Source organism: Stegodyphus dumicola, chromosome 2 (assembly GCF_044657685.1).
Source record: "Stegodyphus dumicola isolate Sdum_Otavi_A_Nest chromosome 2, ASM4465768v1".
Classification (NCBI taxonomy): domain Eukaryota; kingdom Metazoa; phylum Arthropoda; class Arachnida; order Araneae; family Eresidae; genus Stegodyphus; species Stegodyphus dumicola.
This window is the reverse complement of record NC_140769.1, coordinates 289,753,209-289,780,612: the sequence shown is the minus strand read 5'-3', so window position 1 is coordinate 289,780,612 and position 27,404 is coordinate 289,753,209. Positions and strand designations below refer to the sequence as shown.

The following is a 27,404-nucleotide window of genomic DNA, read 5'->3' as shown; positions in this document are numbered from 1 at the left end:
ATTGTGATGTTTTAAACCTTTTTTTTAAATTTATTCTATTGAAGGCAAGATGTAGAAAGTTAATAAGAGAGAAATTCATGGTCATCATCTTTCTGTTACTTTGAAATTTAAGTATAATAAAATCTAATACAAAGTCTTTAATATCAGAAAAATTATTGAAAGTACCTATGAAGTACTATTGAAGTTGTGATAATGTAAATGTGTGCAGTAATGTGACACTTTTTAAAGTGAAATCTCAGTATTAAATAAATTAATGAACTTAAGTTGAAGTTTATTAACATTAACCACTAGTATTTTGTTTGTAGTCTTTTTGCCTCATCTAGTTCTTCTAAGAGCGTTTTTACTGAAAATATTAAATCTTCCATAAGTAGTATGATTAAAATATAAAGTACATTTATTAAGATAAGTGTTAAGTCCCTGTTTTTTAAAATGTGCAGATTTTCTGAAAAGCCTAATTTTTAGATTAGGAATAAAATCTAAAATTTTAATTGAAATATCAGTGAAACTGTGTGTTTTAAAATGTTCTATTTCTACTGTGGCCTGAGAAGTATGAGCTGATGCAAGCAATTCATTTTAATGCGAGATCTGTAGTTGTTTATTCTTGATTGTTTTTAGTCTGTCCTATACAAACCTTACTACATTTGTTACAAGTAATAGAGTAAATACAATTAGATGTTTTTCAGACTGCTTTTTCTCACCAAGTTGGATTAGCTGGTGGGGCATTATGTCTGTCTGTATGTTAAACAATTGGAATTTTTACATTCCTATATTTCAAATCAGCAAGATGATAAAAGTAAAAAGGGGGCTAACCTTAATTACAGTCAAGATTTATGAAGGAAAAACTTGAAACCTCAGTTTTGCCTGAAAGTAATAGATTAATTCAAAATCGGAAAGTCCTTGAATTATTAAAATAAGAGTAATAGATAATAATAAAAGAATATATTAAGTTGCTTACTCAGATACAAACTAATATAAAATTGAAAAAAGCAAATTGCAAGAATGACTGTCAAACCTAGAACCCTGTGCATTTGCTGCTAAGATTGACATAAATTACTTAAACATGTTAAGTTATAATCAAATAAGTATTTTTTTTAAATAATAAATTGCAAACAAAAGTAATTATTGTATGAAACAAAAAATATAAAAATAGATGCAAATTTAGAAGTTGAATGAATAATAGTCAGTAGTCTTTGGCTGAGAGTGACATCTGAACGAACATTATGTTTTAAATTTTTAACTCTAAAAAATTCAAAAATACATCAAAATTGAAATTGGTATGGTCATTTTATCACTGTCAGATCCGAGCATTGTCAGTAGGTAAGCCTATTGATACAGTTACCTTATCTGACCCAGATTTCTTTCACTCGCATTACTTTCTTTTTTGTTACTTTCAACAATTTTAATCATATCCAGTCTAGCAGTATTTGCTTTTCGTATCTTAGTAACACTAACTCGGAGCAAACCTGACTGTTAATTTTCTGAATCTTGGCATTTTTAATTATCAAGAAGTGAGATTAACTTTTATTCAATTAAGTTAATTAAATGGAGCAGTAACATCTCAAAAAGGCTGTAGAAAATACTATTTATTATCAATTAGTTCGTATCAATAATATTTGCACATAAGTTGAGCAATAGCAACAGGAAATTTTATTACTTTCACAAGTAAGTGGGCAATAATCAAATTCCTAATTATTTTTAAGAAACTACTGAAAAAAAGCTGGCTTCCTCTACAGACTATAAATATTCTTTTACATAATAAAGCCAATTTTTTAAACCGCGAGGAGGAATGAGGTGAGAAAGTATTTTTATTGTCGTCTATAATAACCTTACTCTGACTTTCCGCCTACATTCTTTTCAGCAGTCATTTAGAAGTAGCTACTGCTTGATAAATTTTAATTAATTCTTCGCCTTTTTTTGTAATTGTATTTTTGTATTTTGATGCCAATTTTTAACATTGTTATAATTCCAGATTATTTATATTTCAGTAGGCACTTACACAATTGTTTATTGTTTTCTTGTGAGAAGTTTTGTTTTTGCGAGAAGTTTTGTTCACTTTTATACATGTGATCCAACAGGTATTTTTTGATGCCTTGAATTTTTATTTTGAATGTTGTTTATATTATTGTATTTACATTTTTTTAGCAGGCATGGTATGTAGGGGTAGCGTTTTTTAAATTTTAGAGGTACAAATAATTTTAAAATAATTAATTTTGAAACCTATGCTAATTTGGGATGAACAGAAACATATCTAGTAGACTGGGTATGGTAATTGTATCAGTGTTAAGCTCACATACATCCTGACGATGTTCAGGTCTAACATTGATAAAACAATTGTATTCATTTTTAATTTTCATGTATTTTCTGCTGTTTGAATTTTTAGGTCTAAAAATTAATATTCATTCAGATCTCAGTCTCAAATATTGACTGTTCATTCACCTGCTAAATTTTCATCGATTTATATATTTTTTATTTATTATAATGTATTTTTATTTATTATTTAAAAAATAATTTTTGTTTAAAATTTTGTTTAAAATTTATTTGAAAAAAATTTGGCTATTTGTTTATAATTTAACTTTTTAAAAATTTATATATATAGTGTGTATATATATATAGTCTTCTTCGCTTTTTATTTTAATTTCTTAACTACGTTCACAAAGTTTAAACTCTACAAGCTAGTAGGTCCTTCCTAAAAATCTTGTATTTTTTTACTAATAGCAAATCGCTATTTATTTTATTTTGTACATTTACCTAACCAGGCCATTATGTATAGTTTTTCTTACACCTTAATGTGTTTTTTCAAGCAGACGCGTCAGGAAATGGAACAGAGAATTGACACTAAAGTTTTTAACTAAGTTTTTCAGTTAATATTCAAGAAGAGTTTCGTGTATAGTTTCAGTTGTCTGTTTCGACGAAATGCGTTATGGAATTAGCTGGATTCGAATATCATTATATAATTTCCCCTGAAGGGTCGGTAATGAGATTCGAATTGGGCTAATTTACCATTTACCGCTTTTTTGTTTTTGTATTTTTGCTTAAGTCTTATATCACACTTTTATTCTATTGTTTAAAATTTGCCTTACCTTGATCAACATTTCACTTACAATTAGATTTGAATTTTATTTGTAAATATTCTAGTGATAATAATGTTTACACTTAATTGCACTTTATTTTCCGTATGTTAAAATTTGTTTCACTGTAACCGCAGTATCTAAGCTACTTTTTAGCGGAAGCACTAAGACTATTCTTTTAACTTGTTTTCTAAATTTTGCAGCTCAATGCACAAAAGTTCTTGACCACAAAGGTCTTTTTTAATTTGTTCTCCTTTCTTTAATTATTTATATTGTTGCGTGCGTATGGGTTCGTTATGAAATGAATGCACAAGTCCGATAAAAAATGAACAAAAAAAAATTTATTATTATCACAACAAAAAAGCTTAAATTTTCTCAAATTATCATGCAGTATTACAATATCTCACAGTAGTTATCTTTTAACTACTCAAATGTCCAATAGAACGCAATTAAAAACAGCTAAAGAACGCTAATCCGCGAATTCGCTACAATCAACAAGAGCAGTTTTCTAAACAACAACAAACTAAGCAACTACTACAAACTGAGATGTTTTCCTCCTTTTATAAGATTTTAAAATCACGCGCTAGAATTTTCCAGTACTTTCTCGAAATCGAAAAGAGACATTTATTTATTTAATGCACGCGCTCTTGTAATTTCAATTTTACGGCTTAGCTTTCTTTTAATATTCGTCACGCGCTGCACTGCGCGAGAAATAAAATCATTTAATTTGTAATTGAACTAACATTAGCTTTTTTAAATACCAAATTCGTAACAATATATATATAAGTAAATGAAAGACATATTAATATCTTAAAAAAAATATTGTGTGCAGAGCTGCTGTAGGATTAAAAGTAGGAAATAAGTAAAAGTGAACCTGCTAACTAACTCTAGCTTAATTTGATGGCATTTAATTTATAGGATGACAAAACTTGAAATGCGGACAGTTTGTCATTCCTTGTCTTCCTGTTTATCTTCATAATTTTTGTTTGCAATTTGTCCTTTTGTCTTGAATTAGGAATTTGTTTGTGTTTATAATTCGATCCTTTTGCTTTGAATTAGAATTGTAGAATTAAATATTGTAACATTCAGCTAGGCTTACTGGTGCTCACTTTTTCGTGGCATATACAAATACACACATGAAAAAGTGCAGTATTATGTAACAAAAAAAGCCATGAACTCCTTATGTTTAATACAGATATTATTTTATATGAAAAAGAAATAATTGCTGCTTAGTTTGACATTTAATGTAAAGAAGTCAGTCTAGTGCATTGCCACTGTAAGTGGTGGTAACTGCCGTTCTGTATCCCAGTACAGAAGGGAAATTATGTTCATTATGTATTTGAGGTATGCAACTCAGTAGTTTCGGTATGTTATCAGGTTTCATCTGCTGTAGCTAAGATTGGTCTGTGCTGTGCTATCATGACCAGATGCATTTATTAGGTGATACATCTAGTGAATGCATGGCCTGAGAAAGAACAACAGGCTGCTACACTTCAGATATGTAATGGTGGTTATCCGGTGCAGTGAGAATTGGAAACCAGTGGCATCTTATACCATAATGCTAGATGATGGATTGGTACTCTGATATGTAATGTGGGACTTACTCTGTCTGTCCCTGTTCTACCGTTGGTTGGCATCATGGTGCTACAGAGGGGATTCATATGAAAATTTTATATGTCATTGATCCCATCATATGCAATAGTCTAGGGTCTCATAGCAGTCTCAGAGACCTATGATATGCATTCTGAAGTAATGGGTACCTGGCAAAAATTTCCCAGTGGTATGTCAGTGTTCAACTATATGTGCAGTAACTGGTTGCTTTGCAGTACATCAAGTTTTTCTAATACTTGAGTTGTGGCAGTACTGTCCAGTAATTAACTATGCATATAGTATGTCCATTATCATGGTCTTTCATATGATTCAGCTGTTGTGATTTTTCACTTCATTGAGTCCATTTTTCCTCATGTTTGCATCACTATGCAAATAGTCTATCTTAACACAAATGTTAGTTTCTCAAAAGGTAGTTTTCAGTTTCAATATGCCATAGATTTCTAGCCGTTAATGTTGGAAATCTTTTTTATGGCAGCCATATTTCTTAACAGGATCTAGTTTAAGCTGCCTATGCACAGGAGCAATGAAAAACACAAATCCGAAACTTAACAGTAGCTCTTTGTTCTACCCATGTACAGTGCTTCCAATCAGTATTTCTGAGGTACATAAATGGCATATATGTGTACTGCTATTAATTTATTGCCTTTCATGATTATTTGCATATCATGCAATTTTAAGTTGATCTGTTGTATCTTTTCTATTACTCTGTACATAAAATGCTTATTTTGGAATTAAAATTATGATACGAGTTAAAATTATGTAAGTTACAAACATTAGTTCATAATGTTCATAAATTTCAGATTGGAATGCAGAACTTAGTGTGTGTCATGTAAATGGCTTTATGGAAAGAAAAAAAATTTTGAGCTGGTGCTAATTGTGTGAGATTTGATGTAGTGAAGCTTTGCAGTTTCATAGGCCATAATAATTTTAGAATTTGGATTTAACAGCATTGTAATTTTAAAATGATCATACTTGGAAATAATAATTTATATATTTTGCATAGATTGAAAAGAGCAAAAAATATTTGTAGTTAAATATGTGAAATTTCTTATATTGTTCTGCAATTCTAAATTATTTTTTCTATCTGAGATAGAACAAATAATTATTGTATTAATGATAATCATGGAAAATATTTATTACCGAATGTATGGGATAACAAGTAATTTGAATCAGTAATTAGTTCATCATATTAGAATGCTAGAAATTAACCATTTTGGGGCACTTAAAAGATGACACATAGGAGACTAAACTGCCAGACAGACAATGAATGAATTGCGTACATTCTGTAATAAGGTTACTGTAGTATTTAAGTTGAAAGGGATCATTGATTTTATGCATATAATTTTAGAATTTCAGTCTTTTAATTTTTCTTGATTTCTGTGATCAGATCTTTTGCTGTTTTAAAGATGATTCCTTAAATTTCTTTAAAGTGTTGTTTAATGTTTAATAAACATTCTACTGCTCTTTTACTGATAAATACTTCTAACACAATATTTTTCCTCTTTTTGTTCTGATAAGCATCAAGAATTAGTTATTGAGTTTCGTAGTATTTGTTTATATATTTTTAGAGACTGTTTTTTTGTGTGAATGTGTGACTACAGCCAAAGTTACCCCCTTCGAATGGCAGGCACTTGCCTTATCAGCATTGGCGACTTCTAAGGCCAGAAGTGGTGACCATTTTACTATGGAGGCTCCTATTAGGTGGCCACCATTGCCTCCTATGAGGGGACAGACAATTTACATCCATGCCTTCTCCGGCATTCGAACCCGGGCTCTTCAGTATCGCAGTTGACTCCCATACCCAGTATACTGCTTGGGCGGCTACTACAGCCAAAGTATGAAAGCTTTTAAAATTAAGTTTTAAAATCGACATCATCTGTAAAAGTCAGCCTATAGTGTGAATTTTTTTATGCAGTGCAGTCCATGAGTTTTGACTTTTCTGTCCTTATTTTGTTTCATGGATTAAATGTCCATATATAATGACTTAATGAGTTTTACATATTTCCATCTATTTAGTGCTATTAATACAGATCAACGACAGTGTGGAAAAAAAACCATAGGACATTAATAATAGTTTGGTTTTTGATTGGGTTTTATGTGCTATATGAAATTTACTTTGTACTGGAAAAAACTAAATTGTTTTCATGGCTATCCATAGGTGAAGCATAAATACAAGCCAGTGTTCCTTAAAAAAAAATCCTCCATAATGACTTTCTTCCTTTTTTTTTTTTTATTTTTTTTTATAGGTAGATAGTCTTTTACATGCTTTGTCATAGCTGCTAGGTTGTAACATATATTTGTCCCAATTTTTTAGTGTTTTTAAAATTTCTAAATTTTGTATTACACATAATGGATTTTGTAAGCATTTTTATCAGTGATTTTCGTCCAGTTTTCTTATTGCTGAAATGTACCTTGTTTGTAGAATTCATGGCACTGACCCAATTGATTAATGTAATTAATTTTTTGGTGATTACTTCCTTCCCTCCTTTTTTTTTTTTTTTTTTTTTTTTTTCTATTTTCTTGCCTTTTCCCTAAAATTTACTTCAAGTGTTTTTACAGAAATTTAAATCTGATAATTTTAAACCATTAAAAGCATTTTGCAGAGCTATATACAGATAGTACTCTGAAAGCTGAAGATCTGGGTTAATATGATGGGTGAACTAAAACATCAGTATAAAAATTTTTGCCAAGTCTTCATACAAATATGTAGTTTGTCTATGTCATGGTGGAACTCCAGTACCTATTCTGTTGGCAATAACTGACCTCTTCCTCTCAGTGACTTTGTTCATTTTTTCTGATTATAGGCAGTGTTTAATGGAATAAAAATTTAGCTGGAGAGCAACTTGTATTATATGACTTCTTTCTATTGTCACTAGAGAGGGAGAGAAAAGAATTTTCTTTGGCTGCAAAACAGCCCTTGAGATCACCTGTGTTGGTCGTCTTGGGTTTGACCATCTTTTTTTTTTTTTTTTTTTTTTTTTTACTAACATTGTAAAGTCTACTTTTCATTTCCAGTGATGAGTTGTTTGAGGAAAAACTAATTTTCATTGCATTTAAGTAATGAAACCTTGCACAGACAAATAACACTAAATTTTTGATTATTCAATTAATGTGCAATGCTGGCCATTAAAATTGCAACACCATGAAGGAAAGCAAATGCAAAAAAGATTGCATGTAAACAGTGTGGTATGAAGACAAAATGATTAAATATGTACGCACATTGGAGGTTTACAGGGTTGCAAACTTAGTAGAAACAGCTGCCATACCGGGCAGCTAACACGGCCTTTAAACCATTAGGCATGGAGCTGAGAATACAGAAATGGACAACTCATTCCATGCTGCTTCATGTCTATGCCACATTTCATCAATTGTATTAGCTGGAGAGAGGTGGTGGGCCAGTCTCTCATTTAGCCATGACCAAACGTTTTCAGTGGGTGACAGATCTGGAGACTGTGCAGGCCAGGGTAGCAATCAAATACCCTGTGTATCGAGGAAGGTCCGAACATGACATGCAACATGTGGTCTTGCATTATCTTTACTATATATTGCTTAGGAATATATGGAATATACTGTTTAGGGGTCTTGAAGATAGGGCACAACCACTGGACGTAAAAAGTCAGAAATGTACCCATCTGCATTGAAATTATCATCCATCCGAACTAGAGATGTGCGTGTCGTGTACCAAATGGCTGCCCAAGCCGTCACACCAGGTGCAGAACCTCTATGTCGATATCAAATGCAAGCAGATGACATGCAGGCTCCTGGGACCCTCGAGACACGTATACGGTCATCAAAATACTGCACATAGAACCGGCACTCATTTGGAAAGGTGACATTGTGCCACTCCTGTAGCCAGCTTTGTCATTTGGTGCACCTGTCGCTGTCTGTCTCTATGCTACTTTGTCAAAGGAAGCGAAGTAATGGTCACCCTCCTGATAGTCCACGCTGCTGATAACGTCAACGCACCTTATGAGCTGATACTGGGCGTGCTACAAACTTGCCCATTTCCTGACTAATGGTCCGTGATGTGGTCATACAGTTTTGCAGGGCTTACCTCACAATATGTCTGTTCTTTCTGGCATTAGTCATGGGAGGGCATTGAGATCCTGCATGCTGTTCAGTATGATCCTCAGCACTTTATTGATTCCATATTCGCATGACAGTGGTTGGATGTCGACCAGTGCAACCGGTGATATCACAGAACGATAATCTACACTCTTGACAGGCAACGATCCTGCCTCTATCGAATTTCGAAACTTGCAGGTAAGCATTTCCTCTTCTTATCCGAGGATAACATGATATTCTGAGCAAACTCCAACCTTACAAAGCACTTTCCGAATGAGAAATCCACTACATAACTTTTCTTTTATGCTGTGCTTCAGATGTCTTTTCTCCCTCCTGCATCGTCTAAATGTGCTGAAATACTAATGATTTGCACATTCCAACTTCTTCCTTTGACGTTCGTCAGATCATTCCTTCCTCATGTTGCAATTTTAATGGCCAGCAGTGTAGTACCAAAATAATGAGCTTCCAGTCTTTCATATATGACTCAAAACCATAATGGTATTAATATTAAGTGTCTCATCATTCTCACTAGTTATCAAATGAGAGGTGCTATTAATCATCGTTTGATTTTATCCACAGCTGTGGTGACAGGTCATACAGCGCAAAATGTATCTTTGACATGAAAATTTCTTTTATTTATCTCCATAACCATTTTCTGTTTGTTAAATCATCTGCAGCACCAGCCCTATACATGATGCAAGGTAACAAGGATCTCTTTTTCATAATAAAGAAAGGATAGTAAGAAAAATGTCTGTTATTTGTATTACTATAGGGCATATTGATCACAATAAAGCAGCTCGGATCTAAGTTTTAAAATGAGGAATTTTATCCGCTTTAATTGTATAATGGTTAAGGGAAGTGGAAAAATGAGATAAATATGTTACTACCCCATTAATTATCCATATACAATGAATGTACTTTGGCATTTGCTTAAAAATTATTTTCATGTTATAGCATTTCAAAATGTATAAAACAATCCTGACCATGCTTTAATGAAAATATATATGTATATGCATTCTATGTTTATCTCTTGAACAAAACATTAATTAGTTGATGACAATCAGTAAAAATTCAGCTTCAAGAGTAGATATGGCAAAAATCAATATGATTTTTGTTACCTTGCAGGTATTATTTATTTTGAAGACAGTATTAAACTTATTAAATGCTTACTATACCATATAAAGTGAATGTTTTTCTTATTTTAAAAAAACTCATACCTTTTTTTAAAAATTGTTTTTACATATTTGCTGTATCTTTGTAACGAAAAAACATTAGCAATTTGTGCTTTTGTAGAATATATATCAATTAAAACTTGTCAATTTCAAATCAGTAGGAGCCTTTGTGTGTGCTGTAAAAGTGTATCTTTGTAGTAAAAAAAAGTGTTGGCAGTTACGCTTTTACGCTTTTGTAAAATAGTTATCAATTAAAATTGTCAATTTCATATCGGTAGGAGCCTTCGTATATGCTCTTAAAAGTGTCATTTTAAAATGTGTATTCATGGCAAAAAGTAAAATGAGCTTTATAATCTAATTGTGAGCATTTATCTGATGTATGCTAAGTTTGTCAACATATTGTTGAATACCTTATAGTTAGCAGTTGTGGTCTTTTTAAAAAGGTATGAGTATAATAGATCCATGGCATCATTTAAGTTTTCAAAATTTTTTAAAAATTTGTGTGAAGAGTAGATAAATTTGGGTTTTATTGGAGATGCTTGCTTGCTTTATCAGCATTAGCACAGAATCTGTCTTAGGGTAATGGTAATCTCTAAGTAAGAAAGAAACAAATATAATCTTTCATTCTACAAATTCTAAACTATTTTGATTTGATCATCTTTACACAATATGCATATGTGGAGCCTGTTTCTTGGTTTTGAATTAGTGTAGCTTTTAAAAATATTCTCTAGGTAGATTATCATTACTGTTATAAGAGACAGTGAATTTTCTTTACTGATAACTCATAATTCTTCACGATTAATTTATGATTCATGATTTAATTTTTTCTTTAACAATGAATTGAACATTCAAGCACAAACAATATTGTTTATCAAAATGTTTTTTTGTAACTTTCTGTTACAGTAATTCCTGTGATCCTTCATGCCATCTTATCACTTTTATGATGGCATAATAAATAAGTAAAAAAAGTAATTTGAAAAAGATTGCATGATTTTATAATCTCCACCCATTGTTAATACAGTGAGTGACAAATAATAAAATTGTCCTTTTCACATTTGACTAATGTCTATGACAAGGTAATTTTTAGTTTAAATGCTGTATAAGTTGACAATTTTAAGGAAAAAAATCAAACTTTGAAGTAGGGGGTCGACTTATACGCAAAACCTTTAAAAAGAAAAAAAAAGAAAAGAAAAGAAGATCTGCCGTCACTGATCGATGACACATCAGCAAACTTGATTATTACATGTATCGTTAGGCCCACCAGCGGCCGAGCGGTAAAGTCGCTGAACACTGGTAGTTTGGTCCGAGGTTCGAATCCCGTGAATGGGCTGGCTGCATGGGCGTTTTCGTGGTTTTCCCCATGTGTAACGTGTATATGAGCCAGTTCCCCTTAGAAAGTCCTCCACGAAAGGCATCCCTCCCTTTAGGCAGATAGCCCTTGAGGCTTTGCCATAATCACACACACACATACATATATCGTTATCGTTCGTACAGAAAAAAAAAATTATTTATTCTTTCCATTTTATTTATTAGTTTTTTATTAAATTTGTTTGTGCAGCATTTGACAGCATTTCCAGCATGTGTTCATGTTTGCTTCCAGAAAAATGGTTGAATGGACAACACCCTAATGACTGATTGGTTTCAAAATCTATGGTTTTAAAAACCATATGTAATTTTAAGGAAACCTTCCCTTTTGATTTGGGATATGTTTCGACTGCATCGTGCTTATCATGTGCTAAAATGGAAATAAGCAAAAATTTGCTAAAGTGCGAGTGTAATTTTATCAAGTACATTGGCATGCTGTTTATCAGCGGTGGCAAATTTATTTTTCTCAAAAGTCGGGGGGATCGACTTATGCGCAGGTATATATGGTACCTGTTCTTAATCATAAGTATTAAGCTATTATTGCTAGTACCAAATATTATACAAATCGGCTATCTGATGTGATCTGAAAAGGATCTCTTGTTTTTAGGTATGCTCTGTAGTGTGACTTAAATATCTGTATTATAAGTATCCTATGATTTTGTTTTGTTTTTGTTTCCCAGATTAATTTTATGCTATTTGGTCACAGTCAATTTTATACTATCTAAAGTGCGCTATCTGGCCACAAGTATTGGGATATCTACCAGTGGAAAATTTTGGCTGTAATATCAGTGGCATTATCAGGATCAAAGCTAACCATTTTTTCTCCAAGTGTGGTATCTGCGAGTCTTTAAATTCTGCTGTCCAGCACTTCTCTAAATTCTATAAATTTTACTATGCATGAATTCTGGCAGTGTTTCTTCTAAATTCTAAAAATATTTTCCATCTGTAGATTTGCTACAAGTTGCTTTTCTAAATTAAAAAAAAAAAAAAAAAAAATCTGCTTATGGTGTGACTGCACTGGTTGCATTGCCCGTGGAAGCATGACTTTTAATGTAACAGCGGTTGAATTTAGTAACATAAATCAAAATCATGTACTATAAAAGTAGTATGCATGAAAAATCTGTACATCACATTATCAATAAATTTCCAATCATCAGTCAGTTCAGAATTTTCTTCGGTTGTTAACCATACCAATGTTGGTAAAGTAAAGAGGAAGTTGGGTTTGGTAATGTGAGTCACATATAAGTATTGAAAATGCTGCACCTTCCTGTAACAGTATGCAAAATTTCATTATGTTGCAGTCCTCTTACGGCAAGAATGAGCTGGTTTTTGGTGTCTGTGAGGCAGATTATGAATATTCAGGTTTATCCAGACATTTTCAATTAACCTGTGCTGTTTGTGCTCTGGAAACTGTCTGAAATAGTTCTGTATTTTATCAACGTGAGAGTGTTATTCAAAAATAATAATCTGTTACTGCATATTTCTGGGAGATATCTATGGAGGAGCCTATCTTAACTTCAGCCAAATTAAATATTTGTGTAATAAGTTAGAACCAGAGCCGCCACCAGAGTAGGTGCAACCTGTGTGGTTGCACTGGGGGAGAGCAACATTTTTAGAATTCTGAGAAGCATCGAGTAGCAAAATTTTTAGAATTTAGGGGAGGCAATGGGAAGCAGAGTGGCAAAATTTATAGAATTTATGGAGGCATTGAGTTACAGAATTTTGGAACCATAGAGACTACACTTGGGTAGCAAACTGCCTAGCACAAACTGTGGTTAGAACAGCTATTATAAATGTGTTTCATTCACACAAAATTAGTGCCTAAGTTATCAGCTAATGTGAAATTTTAAGTTGTAACCTTCTAGAAATTTATTCTTTTTCATTACACAGAGGCTGTGACTGTAAAATATAGACTGACAGTTTATTAAATGGATAAAATTTTTCATTAAATGCTTGCCATATTAAGTATCTCAGTAATTTTTCCAAGATGGTTTGCATGAAATCTCTGAAAATCTTTCTTATGAGTAAGCATTACAATATGTAGGTTGCTAGATTGTGCTTTGACTTAGAATTAAACTTATGCCTTCTTAAATTTGAGATTAGAAGTATGAACATCATGAACTTGCAGTAGTTGATCATTCTTTAATTAGATTCTTTGTTTTTTTTTAGCCCAGAGGGTTGCCATTTTGCATTGGTTCACTCTAAACGGCATTTCACTTTTCAAATTGTTGCCAGCAAATATTAGAGCTCTGCATTATAAGGAAATTAAATAATAAAGAATCTGCATGAATGCATGTATGTTTCTCGCACTGAAAAAACAATGGTACCTAGAGGCATCAAATTTTAAATAATTTAGTCCTCCACTCGAATATGGGCATCTGGAAGCCCGAATTTGGAATTAGTATTAGTATGCATTTCCTATTTTGTAAAACTTAAATGAATTTCTGATTAACAAAATCAATGATTTCAAAGCAAGCAATGGCAACACTGTACGGGGAGGGGAAAAAAAAGTTTTTATCTTCAGCGCGCGACACTGTGCATCGGAAACTCTGATTTTCGATATCCTCTTTTTTAATTTTTTTGTAATATTGCTGTTGAATATAATTTTACAGGTTAAGGGTGAAAAAAATGATATTTAATAAAGGTAACTTACAAAACATAAAAAAAGTGTCCCTTTGGGCATAATATAAAATGATTATTTCATATTAATGCTTTCAGATTTTACACATATGTAAATACATATCTATATTTTTTAAATAGGTGGCTTTGCAATCCCTTTCTAATATTGTGTTGGATATATTTCCATCTGTATGCAGTACTGATGGAGGCCAGCTCTTCAAGTATTTTATTTCACCTGAGCACTTTGACAAAAATTTGCTGTAACTAGGGATATACTCTTAAAAGTCTGTAAATGTATAGGGAAATAATATGATTGTAAAGCTATGGAATTAATGGCCAGATTCCTTTTTTGATAATGGATTGTACTTTGGAGTTATATCCCATTGTAAGACAGAGATGCTTCAAATTATAAAGAAAAATAATGAAGATTTATATTTTATCTATATTTTTGCCATTTAATACACATATGCATATAATGGGGGGGGGGGAAGTAGTAATTCAAAAATTCAGCTTTTATTTATACCTGTAAAGGCAGAATTTTTACTTACATGCTTCAGTGCTGCAATCTCATTGCTTGTTTGCTTTAAATACTGATGTTTAACTAATTAGTGTTTGTTAAAAAATAAAGAACAGCTTTAGACATTTCAGATGCATCTGTACATAAATTGATCATCTTGATTTCTGAATACATATTACATGTGGCAAATTCTTAGCAAATATATACTGTGTTGTTTGATACTTATATCTCCCACGGAGTGACTACCCAATGGCTGAAAGATTAAGGCTACTAAAATATCCTCACTTGGCCCAGGTCTGATTTTTAATTAGGGCTCACTGAACAAGTTTTTCATGGTTTTCTTTATGAGGGTAACTGAAATACAGTATAAAGTCCATTATCCGGAATGATCTATAATCCATACCTCAAAGCCACAAACTTTTTTTTTGTATGCTTTACGCATGTGCGTTTAGCACAAAAAATGAAGCAACTTAAACAACTTACATTGAAAGAAATGTATAACAAAGTAAGCAAGTAAATATTAAGCTCTCTCTCTTTTTTTGTGTGTGTGTGTGTATGTGTGAATTTAGATAACCTTTAGATCATAATTTCTCTTTATGCCTGTAATGCGTTTACGTATGCGCATCTAGCACAAAAAACAAAGCAAACAACTTACATTGAAAGAAATGTTTAATAAAGTAAACAAATAAATATTAAGCTATTTTGTAAATTTTGATACCCTTTAGATCATAATTGCTCTTTATTTCATAAATTACGGTTTAATATTTTTAATTGTATAATTTCTGCTTGCCATCTTACCAGATTTAAATTGATGATCTATAATCCGGAAAAACCCCTAATCCAGAATCGCCGAAGTCGCGACGAGTCTGGATTACGGACTTTGTACTGTATAAGCCAGTGATTTCAGAATGTCCTTTACAAAGGAATGCCTCTTTTAGGCATATAGCAGTCATACGTTTCTCACACCTGAGTAAACATTTACAAACCACTGCAGTATTTTAAACTTTTTTGTCAGTCTGACTGTGTTTTAATGTTTATGTGAATGACACCCTGAAAATTGAAATAATCATCAGTTAATGTGACTAGATGAGACAACTGTAAGACTCATAAGCTGGATACTGTAAGTACGTCAAAGGAGTCTTCAATCTAAATCTGGGAAAGACCCAGTACTTCTATAGTTACTGTTCAGAAGGTTTGTTGTTTAAAAGATAAACCTTTTTCTTGCAGTCACTTGAAAATAATTTTATCGAGTAGTAACAAGTTCTTTGCGTCTAAAAGGTCATGTTTCTTCTCATATTCATTTATGTCTGTTTTGTGTGGACTTATGTCTTTGAAACCAAATATTAAAAATGTGGCCAATTCTACTCCTGTTATTAACAAACGGGCCTTTTCGTTTTTCATTGAGGCCTTGATCGCTCTCTACCTTGAAGAATTATGACTTTTATTAACTAATGACTGCTTTTTCCATTTTACTCTTACTTTTGTGGCCATGTTAAGTAATTTTAGCTGAATTAGCCATTTTCACTTTTTGAGGCAGTTCTTATTTTTAAAACAACTTGACTGACGCCATTTTGAACTTTTTCCAAGTCTTTCGACCCCCCCCCTTTAGTTTGTTGGGGCGAGTTCCCACCAACGGACAGTCTTATCACATAGGCTGTTGCCCAGTGACTTTGTTTACCCCTTCTTACGTCACACGACAAGTAGGAGAGCGTTGAAAGACACAGAGGGGAGTTACAACCTCTTTCAGTTTATGCTTCACGATAGAAAAGACTGCATAACCACAGGTCTGTTTTTTATGTTTCTTTTTCAAAAAATTTTTTCTTGGTCTTAGCAAGACCCACACTGTTAGATTTCATTTAAATTTAATTTCAGATTTCTAATTTATAAAGGTTTAATTCTTTAAGATGGCAGGTCTAGCCCATACGTTATTGTATATTTTGACTAATAGCAGACCGCTATTTATTATTATTTTTATTATTGTTGTACATCGGAGTTGCATTTTCATTTTTTTACACCTTAATGTGTCATTTTGAGCAGACGCGTTGGGAAATTGGAACAGAGAATTGAGACTAAAAAAAATTTTTAGGGCAATTTATCTAATTAATTAAAAATTTCGTAACGCTAAAGTTTCAATTGTCTGTTTCGGCGAAACGCGTAATGGGGTTAGCTTGGTTCGACGTTTAACCAGAAATTTCCCTTGAAAAGCCAGGTTAGACCTCGAATTGAGCTAATTTACCATTTTCCACTTTATAATTTTTATATGTTTTTATTTGTTTTTACTTGTTGCATCGATTGGTTTTTTATATGTTTTAACTTGTCACATCGATAGGTATTTAATGTATTTTTTGACTTTAACTTGTATCCAACAATTGTATTTTATAATTTACATTTTATTTCGCTTGTAGCCTAATTTTTCACCCCTCAATGTAATTGTTTTTTTTTTAAAACTGTGTTGAACTTTTTCTTGGAGCCACAGCTCCTGATAACTTTTTGGCGAGCTAACTACAATTTCTCTTCTCATTTCCTTAAGTATATATATATATATATATATATATAATAACAAAAAAATTATTTTAAATATATATAAAATAGCAAATAATTAAAAGCCTTTACTTCATTCAAGTATATGAGACTAGGACCTGACAAACGGCTTACTTTTAAACAGGAGTGTTTTTCTACTATTAGCTAAACAGTATCTCATCAGTATTAATTCTTCCAATTCCTTTTGGTCATATGCTCATATTTATTTTATATAAGGGAAAAAAGTGCTGGTCAGATAGCTCATAAAAATTATGCAGTACATTGTAAAATTTGTAGAAGAAGCTACTGTAATATATTGGTATTACATATTGTATCATCTGGAAAATTCAGCAGTTTTTTAAATCAAGTGCATTTTCTTTTAATTATTTTATTACTGCTGATAAAGAATGAACTTTATCAAAGGAGATGTTTAAATATGGTCTTTTCTGCTCACTTTCTGTAATTCTAGTATCTTGCTATGGCATAGGTTTCGTTCAAATGGCTGTTTCTGATTACACAGTTTGAAAATGGTTTGAGAAGTTTAAATACAGAAATTTTGCCCATGCAAGTAATGCTCTATACAGTAATGTTACATGATAGTAACATCAAGAAGGAGGTTGCATCCTAAAAAAGGAATGCTTTGTGTGTGGGGGGGGAACTTCGGAGAATTGTATACCATTTTTTGTAGATATCCTACTCTGCGAAACCTCATAGCATTTAAAAGAGCCAAAGCAAATGCATGAAAAGCAAGAAGGCAGAGCCAAAGGAATTCTTGGATTTCATATGTGTCATCAATAACATCCTCTATGCCTAGTAAGCGGGTTTGGGAAAAAGTTCAAAAACCATGCAGAATATGTTAAGACCGCTCACTTTCCTTTTTGGGAAAAGATGGCTGAGTGATTAGCTACATAGAAGAAATTGCGAATACTATTGGTGAGACATTTGCTGCCATTTCTTCCAAGAGAAACTATTCACCTGCATTTCTTTCTATCCAGCGCTCAGAAAGAAATTCCATCGCATTCAACTCTTTCAAATCTGAGTCTTATAAAAGAGACTTTACTTTGCTTGAATTAAGGAGAGCTTTGTTGCAGACACATAGGTCTTCTCCGGGTCTTGATGGCGTGAATTATGAAATGCTAAAGCATCTGTGCTATAACTCACTGATTGCCCTTCTCATTCTTTACAATAAAGTGTGGAAGGAGCATAATTTTCCCAGTGCATGGAGGAGAGCTGTTGTAATTCCTATTGCTAAGCCAGGGAAAGATCCAAGAAATCCCTCCAGCTATCGGCCAATTAACCCTTACGAGTTGCATATGTAAGCTGTTTGAAAACATGGTAAACAGCCGCCTAGTCTACTTCTTGGAAAAGAATAATATTATATCGCCTTATCAAAGCGGTTTCCGAAAGAGGAGAACAGCCGTAGATAACATGCTTCTCTTCAAGACAAGCTTTTGTAAGAAATGCGGTTTGCAAAACCGCATTTGCGGTTTTGCAGCTGAGGATGGTGGTTCGGTAAAACCATCGAAACTAGTCCTGTGGAAATTTTGTAAATATAACGCTGATTTTTGTTGTTTGTCTTCTGAATTTGTGTTTAATCTCTGTTTAAGGGGAAAACAGATCACTGTGTACATGAGGAGAGCATTCTTCTGTGGGAAAAAAAGAATGTAAAATAATAAGCAAACTGGACATCATTGGAATAAATGTTAAAATGCACAAATACTTCTGCTGTAAGTGGGCATTGAATTCACAAATGCTCTTCAAAGTCTATAGCAAATTTGCGATTTCATTATGGGTGTATATTATCATAAAGTATCTTTTCATATAATGCAGCAAGACTGTATTAATTGTAATGGAAACCACCTTTTTATTGTAATTTTTAAGAGATGGATATATTTGAATAAATTGTAGCAAACTGTCTCTGTGTCTAACAATACTTGTGTTTCTGCTTCACTTGTTAGGAAAACTGTTTAAAATGCTTGGTATCTTGCAGGAAATAATTTTTTTTTCCAAGTATGTTAAATAATAATTTTTTTCAATAATTTCATTCAAAGATGATTTATAAGTTCTTAATAATATGTATATTTGAAGGGTTTTTTTTTTTTTTTTTTTTTTTTTTTTTTTTAAGAGGTTGAGGTTTTGGTTGATCTTAATATAACTATCAAATCAAAAATAAAAGGGAGGAGGAGGAGGATTATATTGTTCTTAAATACTGAAAATCTGTTTTGGTGTTGTGTTCTTGGTAGATGCAGCTAAATCCTTACTTACAGTTATAAATTTTTTTCACTTTAAATATGAATATAATAAAAGTGCAAGCTGAAAATTTTGTGGGAAACATGGTTTTGCTCTAGAATAGGGACTCCCCCCCCGTGTCAGTCTGTAGCAAGCAATATCTGCCATGTGAATTCTGACAGCCCAATAAAATTTAGTCTTGGTAAAGTTGTCAGAATTAAAAGTCATAAAACTGCCTGGGTGAAATGCTTGGGTCTTGTGATAGTGAAATTCCAGAAGATGTAAAGGTAATTCAAAACGGTCGTCAAGTAGTGCCTGGTGAACGGATGGACTTAATGAACTGCTATTGACTTTTTCTTAGACGTTGATAATTATAATGTTATTTGTGTGTTTATTGTTCTGTATTGTTATATTTATATTCACACATTTATAGTTCTTAGTTCAATTTCATGTCATTCGTTAAAGTTTATGTGTATTATATATGTATACATTTTCACTGCTTCAATTTGCATTGCTTTTAAGGCTCGTTTTTAAGGAGGACGTTGTGACTCCTGTTAAGTTTAGCATTTCCATTTTATTATTATTTAATAGTTTGTTTTGTAATTTTTTTTATGTTTGAACCTGGCAACCAGTTTTGTTTTTGAATTTGAATATTGTGATCGGAAAATTCCTGTTCTAAGCAGTTAAGTAAGCAGCAGTTAAGTTACGTTACTGAGATACTGAATGCTTTTTATCATTAAAATGTATGGATCATTTGATCATTATACTATACATGTAAATAGTCGCATTAATATGTATGTGTTTATAAAGTGAAATAAATTTGATATTAAACAAAGTTGTTGGATCTTGAGTCAAAATACATACCGATGGCAAGATTATAAGTAGGAGCTCTAATAGTAGGAAGAGAGAGGCCAAACTGGAAAGGGTGGAGTAAAGTAGGCATGATGTTATATAGGGTACAGAGTTCCTCAACACAAGTGATAAATGATTTGTATGTTTTCAGTTGGGGGGCGGGGGAATACTTATTCCAATGTTTCAAATTCGATCTTTCATACTTATCACAGAGTTTTAAAACCTGCTTTTCTCTTCTAAATTTTAAAGACTCGGTGTCAGTCTGAATCTCTATGGCAGCAATTTGAATGGAACCAGCTGCACCAGTAATAATCCTGAGTGCCTTATTTTGCATCAAGTTAATATCTTCTTGACAGGTTCTGGAGGCAGTGGCTTGCAAGTTCACTCCCCGTACTCCAAAGCAGGCCTGACATAAGTTTTATATGAGGTCAAAAGAGTATCAGTCAAGGAACCCCAAGTGATGCCAGGCAATCTTTTTAAAAGTTTGAGTCTATTATTTCCCCTGTTAATCATATGGACATGGAAATGACATATACTACATGGATGATACTTCATCATGGCATATAAAAAAAGTGATGTATTATCCAATTCATTAAAAAGCTTGAATTGTAGTAGTATTATTTTATGGTTGGCAAATTCTGGACATTGCCAAAAGTTCTCTTGAGGATATATGAAATATTATCTAGAATATTAAATCTGTCCTTGCAATCTGTCAAATTTTGCTGCATCTCCTTTTCCCTTTCGTGGTAATGAGTTTTAAGTACAGAAAACTTTTAAAAATTGGTTGAAAGCACATATAAAAACAATTTTGTTTTGCGTTCTTAATTTTATATTGTGTCTAGAAATGATGGAATGATATTTTTAATAAAATTAATTCAAGCATTTATAAATTAGATGTGTAAAAATGAGTGAACTGCTTTAAGGCTGAATATTAAGTGCCTGATGTAGAAATGAGTAATTTGGAATAAGAAAAGTAATGAAAATATTTATGTTTACCCAGCTAAGGATTTAATTTTATATGTCAAATGCATAATGCCTCAAATAATAGCTTATATTTTAGAAGACAAAAAATTGCGCTTTTAAATCGAATAACAATTATAAAAAAAAAAAAAATCCACTAGAGAAACGAGAAACATTAGGAGTAAGATGTATTAAATATTTATATTCTGTCTGTGAATGAAATTATTATATTATTGATGTAATGCACACAGAATTATGATACGAGGGCTATCCAGAAAGTAGATTACGTTTTGGAATAAAAAAATAAACAAAGTATAGGAAACAAATTTTATTATATACAGATGAAAGCCACACTCAAATACTACTTTTCTACATAGTCACCATACAAATTAAGGCATTTATCGTAGCGATGTACGAGCTTGGAAATTCCTTCGTCGAAAAATTCGGCCGCCTGCGCCTTCAACCACTTCGTTACCTCTTCTTGCCTTCCATCTTGCACAAAACTTGTGGTAACCAAGCTTTTTGCTGATGATTTCGTGCAACAAACTTCGCGAAATTTGTGGAAAACTCAAAGAAAGTTCCGTTATTGTGAAATTTAGATTTTCACGGACTTTAGCATCGACTTTTTCGAGAAGTTCGGCGGTCACTGTGCTGGGTCTCCCACTTCGATCTTCGTCGTGAACATTGGTTCGGCCATTTTGAAATCTTATGACCCACTGACGCACTCCACCTTCAGTGATAATGTTGTCCCCATACACTTCACGAAGCTGCCGATAGATTTCTATCGGTTTACAGTTTTTTGCAGTCAGAAACCTTATTACTGAGCGCAGCTCGCGGGATTTTCAATTAACGCAGACATTTCAAACCGTCACAGTATCTGAACGGAGCACAGCACGAACCTCTCACTAGCATGGCTAGATGCAGACTGAGCTGCGCAACGCTCTGACCCCAAGATGGCCGCGCTAGCCCCGCCCCTAGCGGACACAGACGGAAACGTAATCTACTTCCTGGATGGCCCTCGTACATTTGAGATTATACATGTTTGAGTGAGGTTAAAATAGCTCTAACCAAAATGAAATCATCAGCTGTTTTAAAACAAAGGAGGGGGGAATATAATACCAAAAAAGTACTTCATTTGTAAGATTAAATTTTGAATTCTATGAGAAAATTTTGAAGGTGAATTAAAATATTTCTGTAGCATTCAACTTTCAAAGTCATCTTTCATTTAATTGTATATGAGACTTAGTTGATCCCAGGGGCAAATTTAGTAGTATTTATTAATATTTATTAATTTTTTGTTCAGACAGTGTTATATTTTCCCCTTTTGAATAAAAAAGGATTCGAGGCTAATACTATTTCCTTCTGTTGCATGCATAGAAAGTTAATGTTATACGTGCTCATTCAAAGTGAAATTTTTCAAGTGGTTAAGTGTTATCAACCAAAATTTATAACCTTGCATTGCCAAGAAGTTGGAGGTAAAAACACTAAAGAATCTATGGGGCATGTTGAAGAATTCTTAAGGTAAATGTGTTCTTAATTTATTGTATATATTTAATTTTGCAGTTATAGAATTAGATTGTTTCATTACTAATATAATAGGTTTTTAAAATTAAAAAATTGACAAATTATTCTTGATAAATGAACATTTAATACTCACATGTACACAAACACATACGCACGTATAAACCATGTCCAGAAAAGTGATTACACAGCCTTTATTTTCACAACTGTTAATCAAGGATATCTACTTCCAGTTACAAAAAAAGTTTTAAATAACATGAATATTCATGCTTTAGCCCACCCTTTTTTTTTTTCTTTTTTGTTCAAAAAATTGAATTTTGCAAATGATACAAAATGTATTTTTTATGCAGTTCCCTGGGGCCTGTAATTCTTACATTCAGGAAATTTATATCCCTGTTATGAAAAATAAAACACAAGCTTAACTTCCAATATGACAAAAATTGTGTAAGATATTTAATTTCAAAATTTGGGATTTTTGGCATCATTGTCAATTTGCCTTGAGATGCCTTATTAATAAATATATTAGAATAATTTGAGGTGATTTTTTTCCTTCGGAAATGTCATTCAGTGGTATTCTTTTGTGGTTTACTAGAGGGTAACCTACTTTAATTTTCAATTATCATCCATATTGTATGCTGAATGAATTATCTAATTAATTGATAAGCTTTCAAATGCTGAGAGGATCTCATTAATTATAAAGTTTTATTATTTTAGAATCATGATATAATATTCATACAATGAAAGTCAAACTAGAAATATTTTTCATTTTAAAATTATTCAAACAGTGCTACGAGTTGGCTGTTTGTCAATACTAAAGTCTTCCAGTGTTTTCTAGTACAGGGGTTCTCTAAGATTTTGTAAATAAAATTTCATTTTTGAAAAGCATTATGTTGAATAATACTTATAACAATTTGCATAGAATGCTTATCAGTTAATCTGTTGGGTCATCTAAAATTTTCTGATGATAAATACAAATGAAACTGAGCAGAAACATAGGAAACCTACATTGAACTTTTTAGCATCATTTTATTCCGAGTTTTTGCCCCTATAATTTTTGTTTTGGTTCTGTGACATCTCTCAAGCACCTGAAAAATTTACATTTTAAAAAATCATTAGGATCATTCTTAAAAGAAGTTATTGACATGTTGTTAAATAATGTAAAAAAAAAAAAAAAAATGAACTGCAGGCTATTCAGAGATTCTTTAAGTAACCTGAAGTGATGCAAATCCAAGAGGGCAAGGTCTTGAATATGGGGGTGGGTGACACAAAACATCTCATCCATGCTCAGTATGTTTTCGTCTGACATTCATCGAAATGTTGGGCCAATCATAGTTGTGATAGAAAGGTTGGTCACTTTTAGGCTCTTTGCATTGATTTTTTTTTTAATATTAAAACTGCCATTTGGAAGCAGTATTTTTCTGAATTCGTCTGATTTGGTGGCAGCAATTTGTAGTATATAATTTCTTTGTAGTCTTTCCATGCACAAAGCATTAATTTTTTTTGGATGCAGTCCCCTTTTGGTATTACTAACCAAAAGAGTTATTTTGGCTAACCTTATGATCTTTCTCATGTAATGTTGCATAGTTCAGAGCTGAAATTTACAGGCTTGTAGTTCTCAAACTACCTTGGAACTGTGTCATAAGAAACAGCACACATTTTGCTGGCAATCTAATTAGCATTTTTTTTTTCCATTTTAAAATAAATGAGCATAATATGACAAAAATAACTTATAGGTTCTCTGTTCTTAGCACTGTTCTGAAAAAAAAAAAAAAAAATTGTGCCCAGCACATTCTAGGTTAGGTTATTTAATTATGGCAAAGCCTCGAGGGCTATCTGCCTAAGAGGAGGGATGCCTTCGTGCAGGACTTTCTAAGGGAAACTGGCTCGTATACACGTTACACATGGGGAAAACCACGAAAACACCCATGCAACCAGCCCGTTCGCAGGATTCGAACCTCGGATCGAAGTACCAGTGTTCAGCGACTTTACCGCTCGGCCGCTGGTGGGCCTCCAGCACATTCTAGAATTATGCAGTGCGAGTAGAAAAGATTGTATTTGAACATGTCCACTTTGATCAAGGTTACTCAGTATCAGAAGTAATAAAATAATAAGAAAACATACTTCAATTTGAACAATGCAGAATTTTTCAGATGATGCAATATTAACATCAGAAACCTTTTTATAAACTTATATATTATCTTCGTCATGTATAAATGTAAACATTGTGTTCAGTTTGTGCATGGTCTCTGAATATGATTTCAAACATGGAAATTAAATAATCTGGTTCAATTTTTTGTATCTGAATTTAAAATTTTATTTTTTATAATTATGAAAAGTGTGAAATATTCTTAAATATAACTGTAGCGATCCAGGATTTGAATAAAAAATTACATTATATAGGTTTTTACATAATTATTTTTCCTTAAATTTAAAAGAGTTTTATGTAATAATATGGTTGCAGTAGCACAGGAAAGTTATTTGCTACCAAAATTTTAAAGTGTTTATGTGTCAAATGTCATATTTTTACCTTTATTGGCAAAAGCAATTTGATGGACAAATATTGGGTATATTCTGCTGTAACTTTGATTTTCAAAAACTCAGCAAATTTTGCACATTGTTGATGGCAATGTTCTAAGCATGGCCAATAACATATTATAAATACGACAGTAATATATCTGAATTTCATGTATGGGAATTTCAAATTTTATGAAAATTCTAATTCAGAGTTAAATAATAATTAAAAAGTAAATAGTTTACTATCTGCAAGATTGCATTTTAACTAAAAATAAAAAAGAAATTTTAACTAAAAAAAATTAAGAATTAAACAATATTATTTTAAAAAGAATTTTTTAAAAATAATATTGTTTAATGCTTCTATGCACTTAACCAGTAAAATCCGAAGATAGTAAAATATATAACAAAAATCAGAAGTTCAAGGAAGGGATATATGTAATAAGCAACACTATAGAAATAAATTTTAATCTAGATTAAAAGTTGTGTAAAGAATGCAGATAAAGTAATTTGAACTCTGAGAACTCTGAGAGGGTTTGGGTATGATTTTGACCTTGTCGCATTTAATTGTTGAATATGGATGCTTGGTGAAGAATTTAACCAAAAATTTGCTATTTTCTTTAATGAAGTGGCTGGCAGAGAACCCGGAGATACCTTTTTTATGTTGAGTAATCATTGTTGATAATTTTCTGGATGTTGAGTCATATATTGAGTTTCTGTGCTAGTATCTTTGCTACAGTTTGGTATAATATATATATGCCTGAAGTATCTACTATGGCAATGTCTGATTTATATGATTATAACGATTTTCAGACTGATGGGACTGGGGTAATGGAAAGTTTATAATCAAATCTTCTAAAGATGGAGTACATATGTGGAGTGATTTGGTACTAGGGAGAAATTCCAATAAATTTGCTATTATTTGATCAGTAATGACTTTATTTTTGTAGAAGTGATTGTAGAAGCTATTTCCCCCCCCCCATTTTTATGGTTGAGTTTTTCCTTATAATCAAGAATATATCTGTTGTTTTTAAACACTTTTAGTTGTAATTATATTCAGTTTCATAAAACTGGTGTGCAACAAAAATTTTTGGCTTATTTTAAGTAAAAGGTTATTTTAAGTAAAAGTTTTAAGCTTTTATTTTTTACTTAAAATGTAACTCTGAAACAAATTTTATAAAAATTGTGAAATATAAGTCTTTACATGCCCCTGTTCCCTATGATTATGTTAGTAAAGATTTACGCTCATTATAAAGAATATGGCATTAATAGTGTGACTCAGGTAGGAAAAGAAATTTACTGAGATGATTATGACATACCATGTCAGCGCAGTTTTGGAAGTTCGGCTAATTTGAAAATTTTAGTAATTTTCTGTAATGAAAATGTCTGTCTGTAAAGTGATTACAGGTTCCTTGAGCAGATGCTGACAAAGTATATATATTCTAAGCCTTGTATGATATGTGTTTTATGTTGCAGTAGTAAGCTGCCCCTGATTTGCAATGTTCATCCTGTAGTTTGATTTCTATGATGAATGAAACAAAGTTCTGCTCAGATTTTTAAACTGTTAAATATAAAAGTCATCAGTGTCACATCATGATATGGTTTATGCTGCCCTGATCGGTATAATATTTAGTAGTCCTGGCTTCTGTATATTTCATTGGGTTTGGGTTTGAATCCTCTGGGAGGCATGATGTTTGTGTGGCTTAATGACATTATAAATATATGGTGAGCTGAAGTCCTGTTGAGTGGCTTAGCGATAGCGATTAGGAAAGAGGGGTATCTTTAGGCCTTACCCTTGGGGGTTGATCTCCATGAAAATCGGGACAGAACTGAGCAAAGTGATCCTGTGGCCTATTATGCTGGTAAAGGCCCATGCAATTTAAAAAGATTCGAAGACAACTATTGATTTAATATGAAAAAACATCTTAATTGCAGATATTTACAAAATTTAGAAGCAGTAGATATGCAAAAATGATAAAGCTTATTTTCAAAACATAAAATTTTACATCAAAAGATTAAAGGTGCTATACAAAATGCTGTTTAGTGGAACTGACTTGCAATGATGTGTAGCAGGTGTTGGCAACCTTTTTTTGGCTGTGGGTTAAAATCAACCACAATGTGTGTATTAAGATGTTTTGGGCCAGTGGTGTTTTCATTTTAAAACCATCAGTTTGGGTGAATTATAAGTTTGTTTGAGAAAATAATTCTAATATGCTTTAAACTTTAAACGTAAAAATTTAAATTACAATTTTACGTATAAAAACAAACGTAAGTGAATTTTATTTATAACATTTTAATAACAAAAGCATCTGAATTTTTGGTGTTTAAGCTCTGCCTGTTCTTACTTAAAATAAATTTTGTGCGTGAAAATATTTGCTTGCATTTATAAGTTGA

At 32.1% G+C, this 27,404-nt stretch overlaps 1 protein-coding gene across 17 annotated transcripts in view; it reads left to right on the top strand.

Moving 5' to 3' along the window:
* The window catches only part of LOC146999028 (inositol polyphosphate-5-phosphatase A-like), a 206,397-nt gene that overhangs the window by 119,861 nt on the left and 59,132 nt on the right, over nucleotides 1–27,404 (top strand). For 2 of the 17 annotated variants that reach the window (XM_085812263.1, XM_085812259.1), the window contains one exon: nucleotides 19,799–19,848. The exons of the other annotated variants lie outside the window; for them this stretch is intronic. In XM_085812263.1, the coding sequence (XP_085668389.1) occupies nucleotides 19,799–19,848 (50 nt within the window). The remainder of the gene's footprint in view (nucleotides 1–19,798; nucleotides 19,849–27,404) is intronic. 17 annotated transcript variants of the gene reach the window in all.